The sequence below is a fragment of the Ammodytes marinus genome, assembly GCF_949987685.1.
Source record: "Ammodytes marinus genome assembly, chromosome: 21".
NCBI classification, from domain to species: domain Eukaryota; kingdom Metazoa; phylum Chordata; class Actinopteri; order Uranoscopiformes; family Ammodytidae; genus Ammodytes; species Ammodytes marinus.
In genome coordinates this window covers 19,735,636-19,755,293 of record NC_137225.1, presented here as the reverse complement: position 1 = coordinate 19,755,293, position 19,658 = coordinate 19,735,636, and the positions used below count along the sequence as shown (strand labels likewise).

The 19,658-nt window shown below is 39.2% G+C and overlaps 1 protein-coding gene across 1 annotated transcript in view; it reads left to right on the top strand.

Moving 5' to 3' along the window:
* Positions 1–19,658, top strand: part of LOC307267478 (cadherin-7-like) — a gene marked incomplete at both ends in the record, with an annotated part of 87,279 nt that overhangs the window by 24,121 nt on the left and 43,500 nt on the right. The window contains one exon of the mRNA XM_080049808.1: positions 10,968–11,262. Coding sequence (XP_079905934.1) covers positions 10,968–11,262 — 295 coding nt within the window. The remainder of the gene's footprint in view (positions 1–10,967; positions 11,263–19,658) is intronic.

The following is a 19,658-nucleotide window of genomic DNA, read 5'->3' as shown; positions in this document are numbered from 1 at the left end:
TTCAGTTAGTTCAGTGGGTTGTAAGACAGGATGAGGCAGAGCTGGAGCCAGGGACCAGAGGTTCAGAGCCGTATGTCAATTGACATTTATAGCCCACGGTAGCCTCTTATACCGTACTGTATGTCCTGGACTCATCCCTGGCAGTAAAACCTACCTCTTTTTTTCACTTCCCAATGTAGCTTTGTCACCGGTTGACTTATATGCACATGGCAATGTCTACTAAACACATTTCTCCACGTTTAATGTGAGCTGACTAATTCTGAGATTGAATTTTAACCCCATCTCAGCAGAAAGCCGGCTTCCCGCCCAAGGTTTATGTAAGGCTTTCACACAAAGCCATCGCTCTACCTCACTGTAAATCAACATATCATTAGCACTGGTCCTCATTGAGAAAAATAGGCAGCCTGTAACAACGTCCGCTGATTTAACATGATGACCTGATATCATGGTTTTAACTTTAGTTCCTATCTGTCACAAAAAAAAAACCCTCACAAATTGAAAGGATTAGTTGGAATACTGATGACAAAATGCTGATAAAATGCAACCATTTCTTCCCCAGGCAAACCTACATTCTTCTTGGGCATATAGTTAATATTAAACCTTGCTACTATTCACATAATATTTCTGGTGGTTCTAAAAGAGAAAAGGTGGCAATGAGAGACTTTGATTCTTGTAAATTAATGGAAGTGGTACAAAAGTGCTGTTGGAAGATACATGTGGTTTGCATTTTCAGTATTGTATAGTAAGCAGCATTTTTATACAACTTTAATCTAATGTTTAATAATTGCGTCTTTTAATATTTTTTCTTCATCTGTCGACAAGGGTGAAATTAGGAACAGCTGTTATTTTAGGTCCAGCATGCATATATTATTTCTTGAATTGACACCAACCACAGATTTGCTCCTGTCTGTTCACGTTTCTATTTAGATTGGTCCATCAGTAGGCTGTCAGTTCAAGCCTGTACTCATTTGCGCACGGGGGGTCGGGGGGGGGGAAACACACACAAAAAAAATACAAACAAAAAAGCAGTCGTTTCAACTGTAGCATCTAAGGAGCCTTTTTGTCACAAAAGAGCTTTGATTCCCTCATCCATAATACTTTGAAAGGGGCGTCTATTCCTGTCTTCCATTTATGTGTATATCACTGTGATAAGGCCAGCTGAATGTCACATGTATCCATGTACACACACACACACAAACACACACACACACACACCTACATGCACACGCAAAATAAAACAAAATAAAATGAAAGCTCTTCCTGATTGCTAGCTTGATTGCTTTCATTGATGTCGATAACATATTGGTATGGTGGCAAGGCTTGCAAAGCAGCAAGGCACCAGATTGAAACTCCTGCATGTCTTTAATTAACATGTCAGGGGCTACTCCAAACGTGGTCATATTGTCTTAAAGTAAATTAGGAAAACGTTATTCCCTATTGATATCTAATTAAAAGTTCATGTTGGGCAGTGGACAGGCAACTACTATGTGATAGAGAATGTATCTCTTTTCATGTAGTGTTTTCAGAGACACTATTTGGAGCATTAAAATTGGAACTGATACACCCGCTTTGTACTTCTACTGAACATCAGAAATTGAGTAACTCCATTTTGGATACCACGGCTGATACGTAATTCCGTAGTGTATGTACAAAGGCCTTACAATAGGGTTCACTTGATCATCTCTAATTACATACTGGACATCTGGTCATTTAATTCATTCAAGAATCCTGCAAATGCGTTCTGGCTCAGAAACAACCATTATATTTAGGTAGATTTCAACCAATCAGAAACCGTTGCAATGGCAATGCAACAACCTGCTTTGGCATTCAACAGATATACACTAGGCATACAAGTATATACTACTTAAATATGAAATATCTCTAACTGTTTTTGACTAGTAATAATATTCCATTAATAAAACCAAATGAGACATGTGAGAATATGCTTAATTAAAGATGCCTTTAATTGAAATGATCATAAATATCTTCCAGTAGATATCCATCTTAATATGAGTTATCATATTCCCCATACATCTTGCTTAATTTGGTACTCATCACAATGTTATGAGACGTATCTTGAACTAGACTTTTGACTAATCATAAATACAATCTTCGAAATGTGATAAGAGTTCGCCATAGCAGGTTACATTTCCTGTTTGACGATTGGCTGCCAATAATAATGTATCATCAGTACACTGTCAGTTAACAGCCTGCAACTCTCATCAACACAATATCATACCCAGGCTGCTCCATTGTTTCTTGTCAGATCCGTGTGTGCACCGCAGGCTACCAGGGTATTATATTTCAGAGTTATATTAAACACAGAATAGCCCAATATTGTAACTGACAACCAGATTCATGTACTGTGCGTTTCTGACTTAATGAGGACATTTCATACGGAAAAACCTGAAGGATTAGTTTAATAAAAGCTAAATAAATACAAATGTGTGCACGCCGTGTTTTTGCTTTTGAGATCTTAACTAAAATTGTTGATGTCCATTTCTGTGAAAATCCAAATACCCTTGACTCACATGGAAACTGAGCCATAATCTCTCCTATCAGCCAGCAGGTGCAGATATGAGCTGATGCAGACAAATGTAAAAATGGCTCTAGCACAAATTCTGAAAAACCATTTCTGACTTTGATTGACACCCTTATGTGAACAAGAAATAGAGAGAGACAGAGAGACAGAGAGAAAGCGTTGAACTCTGCCTTATCCCTGCTGAAAACTGCCTCTCTGCATTTTCATGTTTTTAACCCCATAAGAAAAACGCTAAATGCACTGGCTTTGTACCTCCTGTCAAGCCATCACCCAAATCTATTGGTGTGGGTTTAACAGTCCATTAATCTGCCTTCTCGACCCGCTTTGAATCGTGATACTTCAGCTACTCAGACAGACATAGGGCCTACATTTCAACTGCCGTCACTGCCGAACGTCTGTGCCGCGCTCTCACACAGCACGGAACTACAGCATGTCTAGCACCTTACCTTCACCTGACACAATTCAACCGCTTTCATTTCCCACAAAAGGAAATTGAGCTGCCCCGCAGGGCTTAAACTCCGAACTGAAAATGCTCTCACCAATTAACCTCCACCAAAATTTAATTTGCTTTGTCTTTTACAGTCTAACTGACACCACAACTCCTTTCATTGCTTTAATGTAACCTGACACTTTATATACCTTTCAATGTCTCAACCTCCTAAACTAAAGTGGTAAGCTTGAACTGCAACTTCTGTATAATATTTCTCATGCATGCAAATAATTCAGAATTTAAGACACTGTTGGTTGTGTGTGCTTGCAGTTTTCACTGTGTGGGAGGGGGGGGGGGGGGGTATTGAACCATTTGCAACTCAGCAACACTGTCATCATTGTTTTCCTATCTTTTTCTGTATAATACCTCTGAAATGTAACAGCACAACAGTTATACATGTTTTCAGTGATGACAGGAGTCTCAAAAATAACATTCATTTTAGTTTCATATGTAAGTTAAGCTAAGGAGCACATACACATACCCTAATTTAATTGTAATAGCCTTTGTGGGTCAGTCAATAGATGTTCTCTCTTTTCTCTCTCTCTCTCTTTATATAAGTGTGTGCAATAAATTGCAACAAAGAAAAACCTTGTGATAAGAATTTAACTAGTTTTTAGTCTTTGAAGTGACACTTTAACTACTTGTTTACATCTGCAGTTTCTGCACAAGTGGGCTACATGCATTATTATATGTTAACCAGTAACATGTAGCTGCAGAAATAAATACTCTATTATCACATTTTAAACTGTTAATTTGTGTAAAACATTTTCTAATTCAGAGTGTGATGCTTAGCTTAACAAGCTGCCACACAACTTGTTCAACATGATGTATGAAGCTCATCTACTTAAGGAAGTAAAAGCTAAACATGGAAACATGTCTCCTCCACTAGCATACAATTTTTGTGTGCTTGAAAATGTTTCCATATGGCAAAGTAAATAACTTACAGTTATTATGGGAGAACAGACTCATTAACTGCAAATGAGTCAGAAAACATTACAGCTGCTCAAACCAATACACAAGGCGTTGTCAGAGTGAGAGAGAAAAAGAGAGAGCACTTTGGTGTAAATATGTGTTTCAGTTAATCTCTTAAACTGCCTCACAAAATGGGGAAAAAAAGGTTTATGCTTTTATAAGCAGTAAATCTGTATGCTGGAATCTGCCTCAGCTCGAGGACTCAATTTTATATGGCTCCAATCCAAACAGATACTTGTCCCATAAATCATTGCATTTTTTAGTGGGTTTTTATGCTCATGCGTGTGCGTGCATACATACATGTACAGTATATGTGACAATAATGCTAACACAGTGTCGAAAGTGCTTAAATCAAACAACCAAAGCGGCCCAAAGCATTCTGATTTATGTTGAAAACAAAAATGCATACAAACATGGAACACGAAGAACATAAAAAGATGAGGGAGAAGGGACCAGTAGGGCTAATAAAACACTATAATGCAATGTCAGAAGTGAAACATGCCCACATTATGTATTATACCGAAGGACAATAAGGATAAGCCTATGTGTGCAGATCCCATGAATCTGCACAGCACTGTGTGATAACGGCTAACAGGTTCTCCATGGTGATGGCTAATTCCCCACCTCCCAACTTGAAATGAAGTAGAGGCGCGCTCTCTCTCTCTCTCTCTCTCTCTCTCTCTCTCTCTCTCTCTCTCTCTCTCTCTCTCCCTCTCTCTCTCTCAGAGCCCAGCGCCATGGTTACTCACCAGGACATGGCAGAGTGAATAGATGAAAAGCCAAGCATGTCGAGAGCTCATGTCAGTGACAGCTGGACTCAAGCCCCTGTCTGCATTAGATCTTTTATTTTCTTGTAGCTGAATGACCCTCCTTGCATTCAGCTCCTCCTCCATCTGGCCCTTCTTTATTTGAGATTCATGTATGTTCCGTTTGAGCCTGAACTCCCTGCTGTCTTTACATATGGCTCACATTTAGTGACCAGCAATAACCTTCATTCACTGGCAAACTTGAGTGATTTCTGTTGGATGTAATGAAATCACATCGTATATCATTTACACTGCGGGGTGGGTGATTACGGAGTGTGCAGGTTTCCTGTGAAGCATTAATTTCTCGACAGGAGACAATATGAGTGCATGCCAAAGTCTGTGTATTCTTTTTGGTCTGTTTGTGAAACATACAGTACTCCATGGACAATACAGACCCCCGTTAAGCCCTGCCGCCGTCCGCGCTGCTCTGTGAAATAGCTTGAGGGCGTTTGTCGATTAAGGACTCTCGAGCTAGAGCAGAGACTGTTTTGGTGTGCTGGATCCAGTGTTGCTCACAGGTTGCCTGTAGGTATGGACTTTTGTATCCATTCTGGATTGTGCACAGTCCATTGAATAGGAGAAATGACGTTCTCTATTGACATTCTCCAATACAATGCTTGAATACATGCAACTTGGAGTTCAAACGTTTGGATTTTCTTTTTGTTTTTTTGTATTTTTTGTTATTCAAGGCCTCAGCATTGTCCTACTTGCAGGGTCACAGAGAGGCAAGCAGAACAAAACAGAAGTACACCCTCACCAACATTTCATTTCATTTCGCATAGAATGGCAAAAATGAAAATGCTGCAAAAGTTCGAACACATTGTGCAGTAGTTGTTGTGGTGATAGGTCAAGCATGTTTCAATGGATTGTTAGGGCTTCTTTCTTGTGCTTTCTACACCCTCCATCTCGCTACAAGGTAAACAAGAAAACACAAAGCTAACAGGCTGTTCCCTGGAGAACTCCACTGCATACAAAGTGACGCTAAGTGTCTTCACTGATTTCAGAAGGGCTTGGTGTTGAGATCCCGCCCCTCCTTCACAATCCCTGAGAGTGCCTTTGAGCTACACCGCAGCGCAGAGCCACATGCTGCGTTATACTCACCTCCAGGGAAGAAAAGAAAAGAATTAAGAGAGGAGCCTTAAAATATATTTTTGCAAGAGAGGCAACTATGGCAGCTGGCTAAAGTAATAAAGAGTTGAAACTTCAAATACCACCCGAAAATGAGCTGTGGCTGTTTTAAAATGGTTTAGATGAGAGAGAGAGAGAGAGAGAGACAGAGAGAGAGAGAGAGAGAGAGAGAGAGAGACAAGTATTTGACCAGGGTATACTTTTAACTAGAGCTGCAACGATTAATCGACGAATCGATTATTAAAATAATCGCCAACTATTTTGATAATCGATTAATCGTTTTGAGTATTTTTTTAATAAAACATGTCTAAATTCTCTGATTTCAGCTTCTCAAATGTAAATGTTTTCTGGTTTCTTTAATCCTATTATGACAGTAAACTGAAATATCTGTGTGTTTAGGACATAACAATACATTTGAGGACGTCAACATGGGCTTTGGAAAATGTATCGACATTTTTCACCATTTTCTGACATTTTACGGACCAAAACAGTAATCGATAAATAATCGATTAATCGAGAAAGTAATCGACAGATTAATCGATTATCAGAATAATCATTAGTTGCAGCCCTACTTTTAACAAGCCCCGCCAAGCCATACATATTTTATGAGGTCCTTGGTGTTGATGCGAGACTGATTATGAGGAGCCAGTTGCCTGCACTGTTGCGTGCCCTTCTTCTAGTGCCAGGGATAGAGAGTAGGAAATTGAGCAAGCCAAAGAGTTGACTGAAAAGGCCCCCATAGTGCGCTTGACCCCTTGGCCCCGCCTTGCATGCTTTGTGGCCTGTCAGCTTTGTCCTTCTCATCCGTGGCATTTACCGGACACAAACCGCAACGGATGGCTTCCTCAAGATTAAATGTTGACTCTCCCCACGATCTTGACAGTTTACCCGCAAGTTTCCAGCTGACAGCGGGAGATGGTGAATAAACAGCGTGAGCTTCCATAAGAGAGCCAGGCATATGCACGCGCTGAGGCTCGAGGACACGGCCAATGCAATCATCCCGGCCCCTAAACGCATGCATCCATCGGCAGGGCTTGATGGATTCCATTAATAAAAAAGACCTTTGGTGTTGTATTCTTTGTTCGGCATGTACTCCTTCAGTGCCACCGATATAATATTGACCTAATCATTCTCAAACCCCTGCAGCGTTGGCTTGGAACGCTGAAATAACATTGTTATTTGTCCTGTAATGAGATGTTGACATTTACAGATACATTGAAGGAAGACTTTCAACATCAATCGTGTGAGAGTATATCGTAATATCAAAAGAATGGGTATTCGTCAGTTGCTCTACTGTACAAACTGAACAAAAAAATTCATTAATTCATTCTGTTTGGACAACAACTAATTAAATTGCTCTAATATAATATTCTCTTAGACAAAAAAATCTGCACTGATAAATACAGTTGCTGTTCTCTTTTGTGCTCTTGAGTACTGGGTCAGGTGCATCTGACAAAGCTAGAAGATTGAAAGGGAGAGGGCAGACCTTTTTTCTCCTGAACCCAAATGTCAGGCCGTCCAAGAGAGGAGGTGTCTGCGGACTCGTTCTAAGACCTTTCCCATCTCCCTGGAGGAGGATACAGAGGTAGTAGAAAGTACTATGTCATCTGCGTGGGCTGCTCTCGTCCCCTGAACCCAAGAGAGAGCTGTGCTTGCATTTTACAGCAGTGATTAAGCAGCAATCTTAAGTTAAAATTTTGCATTGTCAACTTTTCTGTTTGTTCAGAGGAAAAATATCTTGAGGCACAGCCAAGGAGTGGAGTGTAGGATGTCCTGTTTGGAAACCTGGAGTAGTTATGGGGACTCTACTGGGACAGAAGTTTCTAAAGGTTTTAGAAACGGATTCCATTCCTGCAATTTCTTTGAATGTTTTTAAAGTTGTGACTTTTAAAAATATGAAAAATAAACGTTTCTTGAGAAATCATGTAATATCCACATTTTAAGTGAAAGGTACATTTGGTTAATCTTCTCTGTTTTGATACAAGCACATTGGTTATCTTATATATAAGAGGTTGAGTTTTTACTGAGAGATGATACAGATTTTGCCAAATGTTGCCTTTTGGGAAATTGATAGTTTGATCTGTTGTAGTGACAATGTAAGCTACACCATTGTATTTAATGTCCTTATTTGTAGAAAAATTTAAATCAGTGGACTGTGGGCTGTTTCATAAAATCCGTTTGTGAACCAATGCAAGAGCCATGTTAGCATTACCAGAGACTGAAGAGCCTTGTAGTTGAAGATACAATATCAAAGGCAGGGAGTGAATCTTTTAGGGTTGTGTTATGCTTCTACTCAATTACTTTGGAAGAATGGTTTTCTGGCTCCTTTCTCTCCAAAGTCCATAAAGTGTGTAGATTCTGGAATGTTGGTTTCAGAAAGTTACCTTTATGATCAGACACGGCCCCTCTGCTTATCCAACTGTGTAACCATGTGAGATAAGGGCGTTTCTGAATCTATTCAACCATCTGACAGTTCTGAAATTGACAGGGATTAGGGTCAACAGTGCAACACTAAATCACTGGAGAACCCATCTAAGGTTGCTCTGTTTACAGTACGATGATGGCAGTGTACTTTTTACTTAATCTAGAATCTGGAAAGACATTCCCTGAACAAAAATCCACTAAAAGCTTGCTCTGTGTGCTTCGCTGTTAATTGAGGTCTTTAGTCATGTTGGCGGTAATGGAAGAAAGACAGAAATATGCACTTTGCTAAATGCTGACAGTTGAAAATGGTCCAGCTGTCCATCTTTTAATATCAACAATGGCCTCCGCCTGAGATATATGGCAGGTTCTGTGATCACAGTGATGCTCCGCACATTGAAAGGGGTTGACGGCCATCAGACAGCTCTGACTTCAAACAGGATTATTCAAGGTTACTAGCTTCGAGTGTTCTTTTTTTAGAGATGTTCAAGAATTTTTTTTCTTCAGTCGTTCTTTGAGGAGGGGTCTTAAAGTCATCTTTACAGTCATGACTTGTTCTTCTGAGATTAAAAGTTATTGTAATGACTGCACAGGTTCAAAGATAAAAAACAATGATGCTTGCTTGACTTCTTTGTAAACCTGTATATCTTTCAATGAAATATTGTAACAACTCCTATTTATATTCCTGCACGAAAGCAACTTGTATTTCATAGTGGTGGCACACATGCTTTGAGCTGATGAATATTTGATCTTGAACCATTTTTTGTGTGCCATTAGTTTGAAAGAATGATTTTGCATGGCCCTTTAAAATGACTGATCTGGTGGCGTGGCTCTTGGTCCTTGACAACATGCTCTTGCTATTGATTCTCAGGTGAAGGCCAAAACCTTTTTAAAATACTATTTTCCAATAGTTGTCTCTAAACCTAAGATACTTTCAATGGCAACGAAAGGGGACTGTTGAACATATTTGACCTTAAATATCCAGATGACATATTACTGATGTGTCAATGACAAACTGTAAAAGTACTTCTGTTTGTTCCAAAGTGCTGAAAATGGATTAAAATAAGCTCAAAATGGAACATTGACTCCGGCTTTCGTTAAACAGGAGTGGTTTGAGGATTGGATTCTTCAGTACAGGCAAAGATGTATCTACACCTGATGTCATTTTGAGAAAAGAAGCCAAACATATGATATAGGATCTCCTCACTTTAATAAATGTGCAAAAGAAGAACACATTTTGAAAGCTTTGCATTACAAGTTTGGCAAAATGCGGCCATACGTTTTATCTTGAAATGACAGATTTCTGGATGGGAAATATGTGAAATACCAAGATTAATTTGCTGAATCATTGTTCTATTGATTCAAACACATTTTGTAATAGCGGCTCTATTATTATTATTATTATTTTAATGGGAGATGAGCTAGTAATTGCTGGCTCTAATGGAAAATTGCTATTCTGATGATTTGTAAAGACCATTACATTAGTCTCAAATCGCAGTTGCATTGCAGTAAGTGGCACCATTTGATTTCATTCCATTATTTCAGGCAAAATGCAAATCATGATGGGGGTTTGTAACATAATTAATTCATGCATACATGGTGCATGTTTAGATATTAGTTTTTATCTGATCGGATGTGTGTCCAACAAATGTGTATTTGCTTGTGTGTATTTTTGTGCTGTTTATATCAGCAAATACATGTCGAATTCACATGGTGTAAATATTAAATATATCATACAACATTTACACATTTTAGTAGTTTAGAATATGAGATAATTACACATAAAGTGTGTGTAACACAGCTAAGCTGACATTTCAGTCAAGTTAATTTAGCTCAATGGTATCTCTGAAAAGGTTTTATAAAGCATCAACCAGCTCATGTAATCATCATTTATTTATTATTTATTATTATTCTTCCGGACAATTACACATAATACATAATTTTCTCATTGCATATTCATACATATTACTTTGTGTTATCGTCCGAAGGGAAGCAGGAGAAGCCAAAGGCTTATCGGGTCCCGCCCCCACTGCCATAAGATTCAGATACACAGATACACAGCTACTACAGTTAGACATTTTTTTTTTCTTTTTTTTTAAGAAGATTCATTCTAATACACAGATAATTTTAGGTCTCTATTTTCCTCTCTGCCTGTGACAATGCAGATATGGCCTTGTCCATTTCTTCTCTAGTAGTCTAAACACATCTGCAAAAGTATTCAAAACAGTCAGTGTGTCTGCTGACCTCAGCTACAGTCCCATGACATGCAGTGTATTTACAAATTCTTCAGTCAGAGAAAGTCTAAATACATTTATACATTTCTTGATAAACAATCCTTTAAAGGGGCTTCGAGGAACTATCAGTTTGTGTTAATTCTTGCAACCCCTTTGGACAAAAGGGTTTTTGCTATGCCAGCTATAGTTCCTGGGTGTGCATACCGATGAGAAAGGCGTATAAATGTAATGTATGATCACCAGAGGACAAATTAGACTGTTTCAGAAATATTTAAACGTTCCTCGTAGCACCTTTAGGAAAAACACAAGTAATTTTTTTATAAAGTCACATAAGCAGTAAAAATAGTAATGTTGTTTTTTTTCCCTCTCACCAGCTTCACTCAGATGTGGACAAAGGAGATGGCAAGGTGAAGTATGTGTTAAATGGCGAGGGCGCCACCTCCATCTTCACCATCGATGAGAACACTGGAGACATCCACGCCACCAAGCGCCTGGATCGGGAGGCCCAGCCCTACTACACCCTCTCAGCTCAAGCTGTGGACAGAATCACCAACATACCCGTGGAGCCCCGGTCTGAATTTGTAGTCAAGGTCCAGGACATCAACGATAATGAGCCAAAATTTCTCGATGGACCGTACTTGGCAGGGGTACCAGAGATGTCACCATTAGGTAAGCCTCCCCAGTTGGTCCTTAAAAGAGTATAATCCTCTAAAAAAAATCCTCTTTTTTCTCTTAGATGGCCATATTTTTCTAACTCTCTCTCTCTCTCTCATGCTCTCACTTTCTCTCTCTGATTTGCCCTCACTCCAACATCTTTGCATTTGATAATTTTCCACCTCACCAAATTTGTCTTCATCTCTCTCTGTCTCGAGGTCATTAGGGGAATCGGAAAGTTCTGAATATTAATTTGAACCCGGCGTGTTTGCTTTGTACGGCTCAATGTGCTAATCACACAGGGCACAATTTGAACTGCATGAAGGTCTAGTACATCAGTCGAGGTCCAGGTTAAACGACTTGGATTTTGGTTCCCCATTGCCAGATCATGCAGGTTATAGGCTGCTTTGTTCTTTCCACAAATACCGTATTCCAAATAATATGGCAAGGGACTTGAGTTTATTGAGCTTTAACATCCTTCAAATTGGGTTTTTGAAAGTGTGATGATGCACAAAGATTGAACTCACAACATGCCCTTGGAACTTTGGCCAAGGCAAGGCAATGTATTCATGTATCCTATTTAGAAATTCAAAGTCATTCACAAAAAGACATTGAGAGTAAAAGAAAATAATAGAAAAGTTAAGAAAGAGAAAAACAAATCAGGACTCCAAAAAGAAGAAATTATTGAATATTGGAAGCAGCCAAAATCTACTATGAGCAACAATGAACAGACGTGTTTTTTTAGCCTTGATTTAAAAGTTGGCATCTGAAAATCTTCTGAGGGGTTAAGGTTTTGGATATGTATACAGCACAGTAGCTGAAAGCAGCTTCAAGGTATTTTGTTTTAAATCCTTGATAATCAGAGGACAACTGCCAAATTTGAATGAATTAATTTTGCTGTTGGAAATTTAGAAAAAAAGTTTTGAAATATTAATTGGGTTATTAAAGAAGGAATTCTTCATCAGTTCCATTAGTTATTCGATTGAGATTGATACACATAAATTAACAACTAAAAGTGTACAGCTCTCCATATGCTCACCATATTCACCGTCTTATTTTTGTTAGCATTCTACCATTTTCTAAGTAGTGGTGAACACAAAGTGAAGTAACGCTGATGGGAATGTAATCAGTTTTGCAGGTATTTTTCCCTTAAACCAAGTATAAGAAACGTTTCAATTTGGACCCAATGATGGCACTACAATCTTTCAGAAAACTAAAGTCATCATGACACTTTATCCTGAGGGGGGGAGGGGTCATGTATATCTGCAAAAAAATACAATTGCAATCCATTCTATAAGTAACCTTGTCATGGCGGTAGTTGAAAAATCTATATATGAATGTCTGTATAAAATGCCATTGCAAACCATTGAATAGTTATTATATTTCAGCCTTGATCAAAAAGTGGTGTAAAGTGTAGGCACCAGCCACCATTGCCATGTTTGAAAGCCCCACTGGTAACATAGCTGAAAGCATTATGCATCTGAAGTTGTCGTAGGGTGCCAGCTTCATATTCCGTTGATCACATTAGCATTTATACTGCGCATACATATATATTTTTTATCTTGTCTGTTTTAAATACAGTCCTGGAGGAAGCCACCATAACAGACCCCTGACTGTAGCAACGCTGCTTCTTGCTGCATGGTCAAGATTTTCCTCCAAGGTTTCCAACGGGTCACGCTCAAGCTAAAAAAAAATGCGAGTAAATGCAAATGAGTCACAACAACAGCCTGGGGCTTTTCAACTTAGCAGGTGTAGGGGAAACACAGCTGGAGCGAGAGAGAGAGAGAGTGACATCCATATTGATAAGCCACGGTCCACAGTATTTGCTCTTTACGTGGAACTTAACATTGCACTTATATACACATATATATATTTCATCAGTTTACCAAAGCTGGTTTGGGTAACTTTGAAAATATATCTTTCTATGGATTTTCCATCGCATCATTAGTGCAGCTAAAATCCAACATTGGTCAACGAGAAATGGACAGTTCTGAGAAAACAATGATGTCCTATTTCATTGTGTTTTTTTAGGTCAGACTCAGTATTGTAATGTGAGGTCTGATGTGCCTTCATTTACATATTTATCACCTCACATACATGCCAGCACAGACCTCAAGGCTTAGACATGTTGATGAGTGATGCACAACTGACTCGAGCGAACTTAAGGTCTGAATCAGGCTTAATGGCCATGGGCATGTTTTCCACAAATTGGGCTCAGAGTTCACATCAGCCGGTACTCACAGGTTACCTCCTCTGCTGAAAATGTCTCTGAAAAAATGTCTGATCCAGACAAATACATTTCTATCCTTCCATTAAACAGAGCAGCGCAGGCGTCCTTAACCTTTTCCAGCTTCCTGCTAGGAGGGTTCCCAAGGCCCTGCCAAGCATGCTGGGAGCTGTGGTCTAATCACAAGGGAGCGATGACTGATGGGTTGGAGACAGAAATGAACTCGGTTGACAGAAATTGAAGTTATATGGCCTTATTCATTGATTTTAAAGATACAAACACAATGTTTGAGATGATTCTTTAGTGACTGCTGAATAATAAATGACTTACAGCAACATAATTGTCCATTTTGTAAAAGAAGATGTTTAGAGTTGTGGGTTTCAAAGTTTAATTTGTTTCTCAGAGAGGAGAGAAATCTCATATATTTAATACTGCATGTGAACAGAAATATGTTTGTTAGTCACTTCAATTTGCAGTCCGAATAATAAGTCAGTTTCAGAATGGGCTTAGCAATCAGTCCTCAATAGTGATGAAAAGACTTGAAGTAGATGAGTTGCACAGTTTACTAAGAACATTGAACAAAGCCGTATTGGGGGCTGTAAGTGGGAGGGTAAGATTTGATTGCATTTATTTTTTTGATGCTAAACTTGCAATAACTGATTGTTTTTCAGTTGCCTGTCTACGTACATCAGGAGCAACATTATCTGTAATTTTGAGTTATGTTTGTAATAATATAAGTCCATTATTGACTCTCTTTTAGCTTTGTTTTTGGTCTCCACCATTTCCCGTGGGAAATATCTGGCACTTTGGCTATGTTCACCAGCTAGATGCTAACTCTTTCTGGTTGCAATTTGGTGCTGAGCAGGTAGCGTAAAGAGGGTTTTCCGATCTTCTTTTGGCAGAAAGTTGAGAGCCATCAAACCAAAACAATGAGCTAAAAAGATTCCATAAAGCTCCTGAGCCTTGAGCCGAGCTCCAGAGTTAATTATAACCACCTAAATTACACGGTTTTGCCAGCATGTGAAAGCACATTTAACTCCCTCATACCAATAAAACCCATGAACCGAAAAAGCTCATTCTGTTGTAACGGCATCACCTCAGTACCTTTTTTTAAAAACATGCACGGCAGCATACAGATGGAAATGAGTGAAAACAAAAGGTGTTTAGGGCTTTTTTTTCCCAGAACCTTCAAAGTCAAAATGAAAAATCGCAGCAGGCAATAACCATGGCAGTGGGAGCTTGTTTCCAAAGGGGGAAAGAAGCAGTCAGTGCTTTGCCTACTACAGAGGCAACGGAGATCTCTGAAGGATTACAAAGCCTGGCTGTCAACGGGGGGTACAGAGCTCGGGCTTAAGGAACCAGAGGATTAGAGTACAAGGGGCTCGGGAGTCTCGTGTCCAACCCGAGATAAGACTCGGCGACTCGGTACATCAACCACAGAGGAGGATGTGTTCACACCACCAGCGCCCAGACACAGGGTCACCCTCCTCTGCCACTTTATTTACTACGCCATGCAGTCCCCGGCAAGGTCTTCATCATCACAAGTTGAGAGAGAGAGAGAACAACAACAGAAGAATAATGCCTCACCCCCCTCTCCTCTTTGTAAATATCTGCTCAGAGCAATTGTCAATGCGGTAAAGAATGGCTGAAGGAGGGGACCGAGCACCTCTTGTCCCTCAATAATTCCTTTATAGATGTCTTTAAATCATTAATGGTCACAGGCTCTGCACCGCTGATGAATGGCTTCAATTTAAAAGAAATCATGAATTTAATTAATTAAAGTAATTAGAGAAGCAGTGCTCGTCCATACACAGGGAGACCTTATGGCCCTCCGGGATCTCTGAAGGATTTCGTCTTAATCACGACGTTGGGGGATGTCAAATAAAAAGACAAGATAGAGCAGAGGGGACAGTTGGAGGTGTGACAGTCACGAAAAGCTTGGCTCTCTCTCTCTCTCTCTCTCTCTCTCTCTCTCTCTGTCTGTCTCTCTACCGGCGAAGGGCCAAAGGAGCGGTTTGAGGGCTCATTACAAGCATAGAGAATGTAATGTCAACCCAAGGCCACAGCCGCTCGAATTTACTGCTCACCTAGTCCTATATCCTGCTGTCATTGTTCCTGTCTAATTCATGAGAAGCAGAGATCAAGGATGGGATAGTCATCATTTTTACTCCGGGAAAATGAAAAAGGTGTTCCGGTTTAGGGGAAGTGGATCCCAGATTATTTCTTTCATCTCAGGTGGAGGTTTGGTGTCATGTGGATTCCTCTCCATATTTTGCATTGTGAGTTATAAAATCTCCTCTCAGTGGCCGCCATATTAAGCACACTAACAATCTAATGCAATCCAATGCAATCCAGTACAACAGAGCTGTCATAACTTCCATATTAACGCTGTTTTGGTCAGAGAAATGTAAGTGAAATCAACTGGTATATGCTGTTTTATATTTGATTACATTATATCCAGAGGTATTTTTGTTATTGTGTCCTTCCCATACAGTACATAAGAGGGTTATGTAGGTGAATAGAAACATATAGGAAACACCTATGAATACAATGTAATACCATATAACACCATCACTTACCTTGACCTCACTACCCAAAGATATATGGAATAAACGTGTCCACGGCATGTAAGGCATCATACAAGGCAACTTTATGGCGGAACAGTTGGGTTGTATTGTATTTGATTGTACAGGTGTTACTTATAAAGTGAACGCTGAGCGAACTTTGAATGCTAAAACTGTCAAAACACATAGGAACCAGCAGGAACTTTATTTAAAAGAAAGCTGTGATTAATTTTCCGCTTGGCAAAGGCAAATAAACATGAATTGATCTCTAAGCAACAATAATCCCCGCTTATCTGAAACAATGGGGAGCAGGTGTGATTGTGCATGAATAAAACCAACTCACTCAACGGTGGCGGCTTTGAATACACATGAGGGCATTCTAAAATGTGTGGGCTTAAATGGAAGGTTTTTTGATATTTATTAATTTGTGCTTCTAGTCACACAAACATATTATGTTTTTATTTCTACATGCACAAGATCGATACAAAATGGATTCACATTCCTAAAAACAATACAAACATATTTGCATTGCAAATGTTCCCTCAAAAAATGCATATTGTCCTTGACAGTGGAATGCAGCCTGTCTATAGCCTATACAGTATGCAAGTGGCTGAAGAATACCTGTCCCCGCGCTCCGATTGCAGCATGCCACATTTATTTTCATTACTGGCAGATGACAGTTTGCTCACCCAAGATGTGGAATTGATTAGGGAAAATCTGCCTTTGCACACAGCTGTGGAGGGGGGAAAAAAGTAAATGCGAGAAATGTGAGGATCGGATCCTTCACGTCAATGAAGATGGACAAAAATTGAAGGGACACAGACAGGGCAAATTGAGTAGCAGATGACAGCTTCGTGGAGCAGAAAGAATCTATTCAGGGCGTTTGTCACCATTTTGACATCCAGCTCAGCCGGCTGCTAATACCTTTCCGTTTCTGACAATATTGTTAGAACAGGATGTTTGTTGGACTCGCAGGGCAAACAACCTGTTAGAGTAGAAAAATAAACCCTTTTAAAAAGCTCCATCCGAGTCCATATTGAATGTTAATTTACAGCCTCGGTCTGCCCAGCGCTGTACAGAAGGATTTTAACTATCAACCTGTAATAGAGATTTAGAAGCCGCCTGAGTTCTCTTTCATACAGTCATCCTTTGACCTTGGTGTTTTAAACTACCTATAATATAACCTGTCATGACTAAGAGGTGATGATATAATCTAGGTGTCCTTCTACAAACGGCCTGGTGATAACTTTTCCAGCTTCTCCCAAGCTCTTTCCCTACTATATTGTTCACATCCAGGGCCAGAGCCTGTTAATTCTGCTTTATAGCCAGAATGGGTGTGGGGGGGGGGGGGGGCTCTAATCCTCAATTTCCATGATCACTCCATTCTGTAAAAAGCCTGTAAAATACATCTCATGTTGGAAAGTGAGATTTTTATTAGGATGTTTTTCTTCAAAGTAAAACATTGCCGACTTGTAAAGCAGCACTTTCTGTCAGACGCTATACGACGCGGGCTCAGGCTTGGCCAGATATGTTCAGCTAAAGGCATTAAAGTGAAATATTCAAGCATAAACCCCTCTATTCTCTTGAACAACTGGTAGAGACACACACTCGTAGAAAATGGCACTTTTTCATTTCCAGGGTAGTTTCAACAATGTCTAGTTTTGATGATTTCACCACTGCCGAGTGTGTTGTAGGCGTCAGCTTTAAGAACCGACTCTGACGTACAGTCTAACAGCGAGACATAGCCTGGACCATAATGGCTCTTTGTGATAACTGAACAATTATATGGCTTTTACCTCCGTATTAATTGGTTGGATATCAATTCTTTGATGGAAAATGAATTTGCCTGGAAAATACAATGTAACCAATGAATCAGCCCTGTTGGAGCAACAAGGCTCATTTATAAGATAATGAATGACCTATTGAAATTGATTGCCACTCATTGTCGCCGATTATCCTTTTTCTCTGTGAAATCTTCAAACGCTTTTCTGCCTCACCTTCCAAGGCCACGGCTGTCAGATCGAGTCACATCAACTATGTTCTGTTTGTATTTAAAAAAAAATTGCATAAAGAGTCATGTCTGACATATATTTTTTTCCCTGGAGGAAGAGCGGAAGAGGGCAAGCAATACAATACAATATAATGCACGCAGAAACAGCAGTTGTCAGTTGTCAACGTAGTTCACAGTCGAGTTTGAAAAAAATATCCTTCTTGTAAACTGGAGGGAAGTATGGGGATTTGGGGGCACTGCTGGCCACTGAAACCAAATCAGTAGCCTGCAGTAGCTACCACTGTATTTCTTTCCTGAGACTAAGGTTATCTCAGAATAAAGCAAGTGACAGTGCATAGGGCATCTTGCTAAAGCTAATTAGGGTTTTTGAATATACAGCAGGATAGAATAGCCAAACAAATTACATGAAAACAGAATCTGGATATAAACAAGTCGTATAAAACAGACTTTATATGTGTTTGAACTTGGTGTGATGGTGTTTGCATAAGTGGTATTTGTATACAGTATAAGCATACATTTTACAAATTAATTAAATTAAGTTAATCATTGTTCACAGCTTTGTAAATGCTATATCTGGCATGTTAGCTCCTTTAGATTAGATGATGTGTGATAATGTTTCCAAGTGACAATTTGACAGCATACAGTACGTACAGTGAAACAATATACCAAACTTATGCTCTTTAGTTTGTTAACCTTGGGAGAAAGAAAAGTGAACTCACAAAGTTATAAGCAGCAGTATGAGGAGTGGGAGTTGCTATGGAAATATGGAGTGTTTTTCTCCATTATGAATCCCATTTAATGTATCGTCATTACATTCTCAATTGGCAATTAATGATTTTTTTGCCAAATATTCCAAATAAATGTTTGAAGTAAAGGAAATGTCATATACCCCTTAAATTAAACTAAATGTGTCTATTCAATGTTGTTTTAGATTTGGTTTCCTTGTTAGTAAATGAATGCAGTAGTCTAATTAAGGAACTTCTGGCTAACAAACTAAATACCTTTTATCCAATCATAAGTTATTAATTGTGGTATGTGTTTTAGTGGGAAAACTAAGGATGAATTCTTATTAATATAAGGGACTCTCTCTTTTTTATATCATACTTAAGGTTTCAGGTTCAGTATATATGTTTAGAGCCTTCATTGATTTACATTAAATCCTTCAAAGAAAAAACTCAAAACTCCATTTCCAATACAGTACAATGCATCCATCGTTTAACCAGCAGATCTGCCTTTCACAGTGTATGATCTGCAGTATTTGTCAGAGCAGTCTGAACAAACAAAACCACTATTCTGCCTCTCGCCTACACATATCATTTAGTTTTTCATAGCTGCATTTTCCCCTCTGTGGATTAACACATCTTCTCCAGAATAAGTTTATGGACCTTAAATCAGTTACTGGATGAGTTACCATCTGTGCTTGGTAAATGGAAAATTTAAAAAAAGTAATGGTTATAAAAAAAGGGGGGGGGGGAATAAGATAATTTCCCAACTGTATCTTTTTCGGAAACTTAGTGTTGTCAAATCCTTTAATCTACAGAGTTTCTTGAGCCCTAATTAGTGCACACACACACAAAGATACAATGTCCTCATCTGACATCTCTGGAGG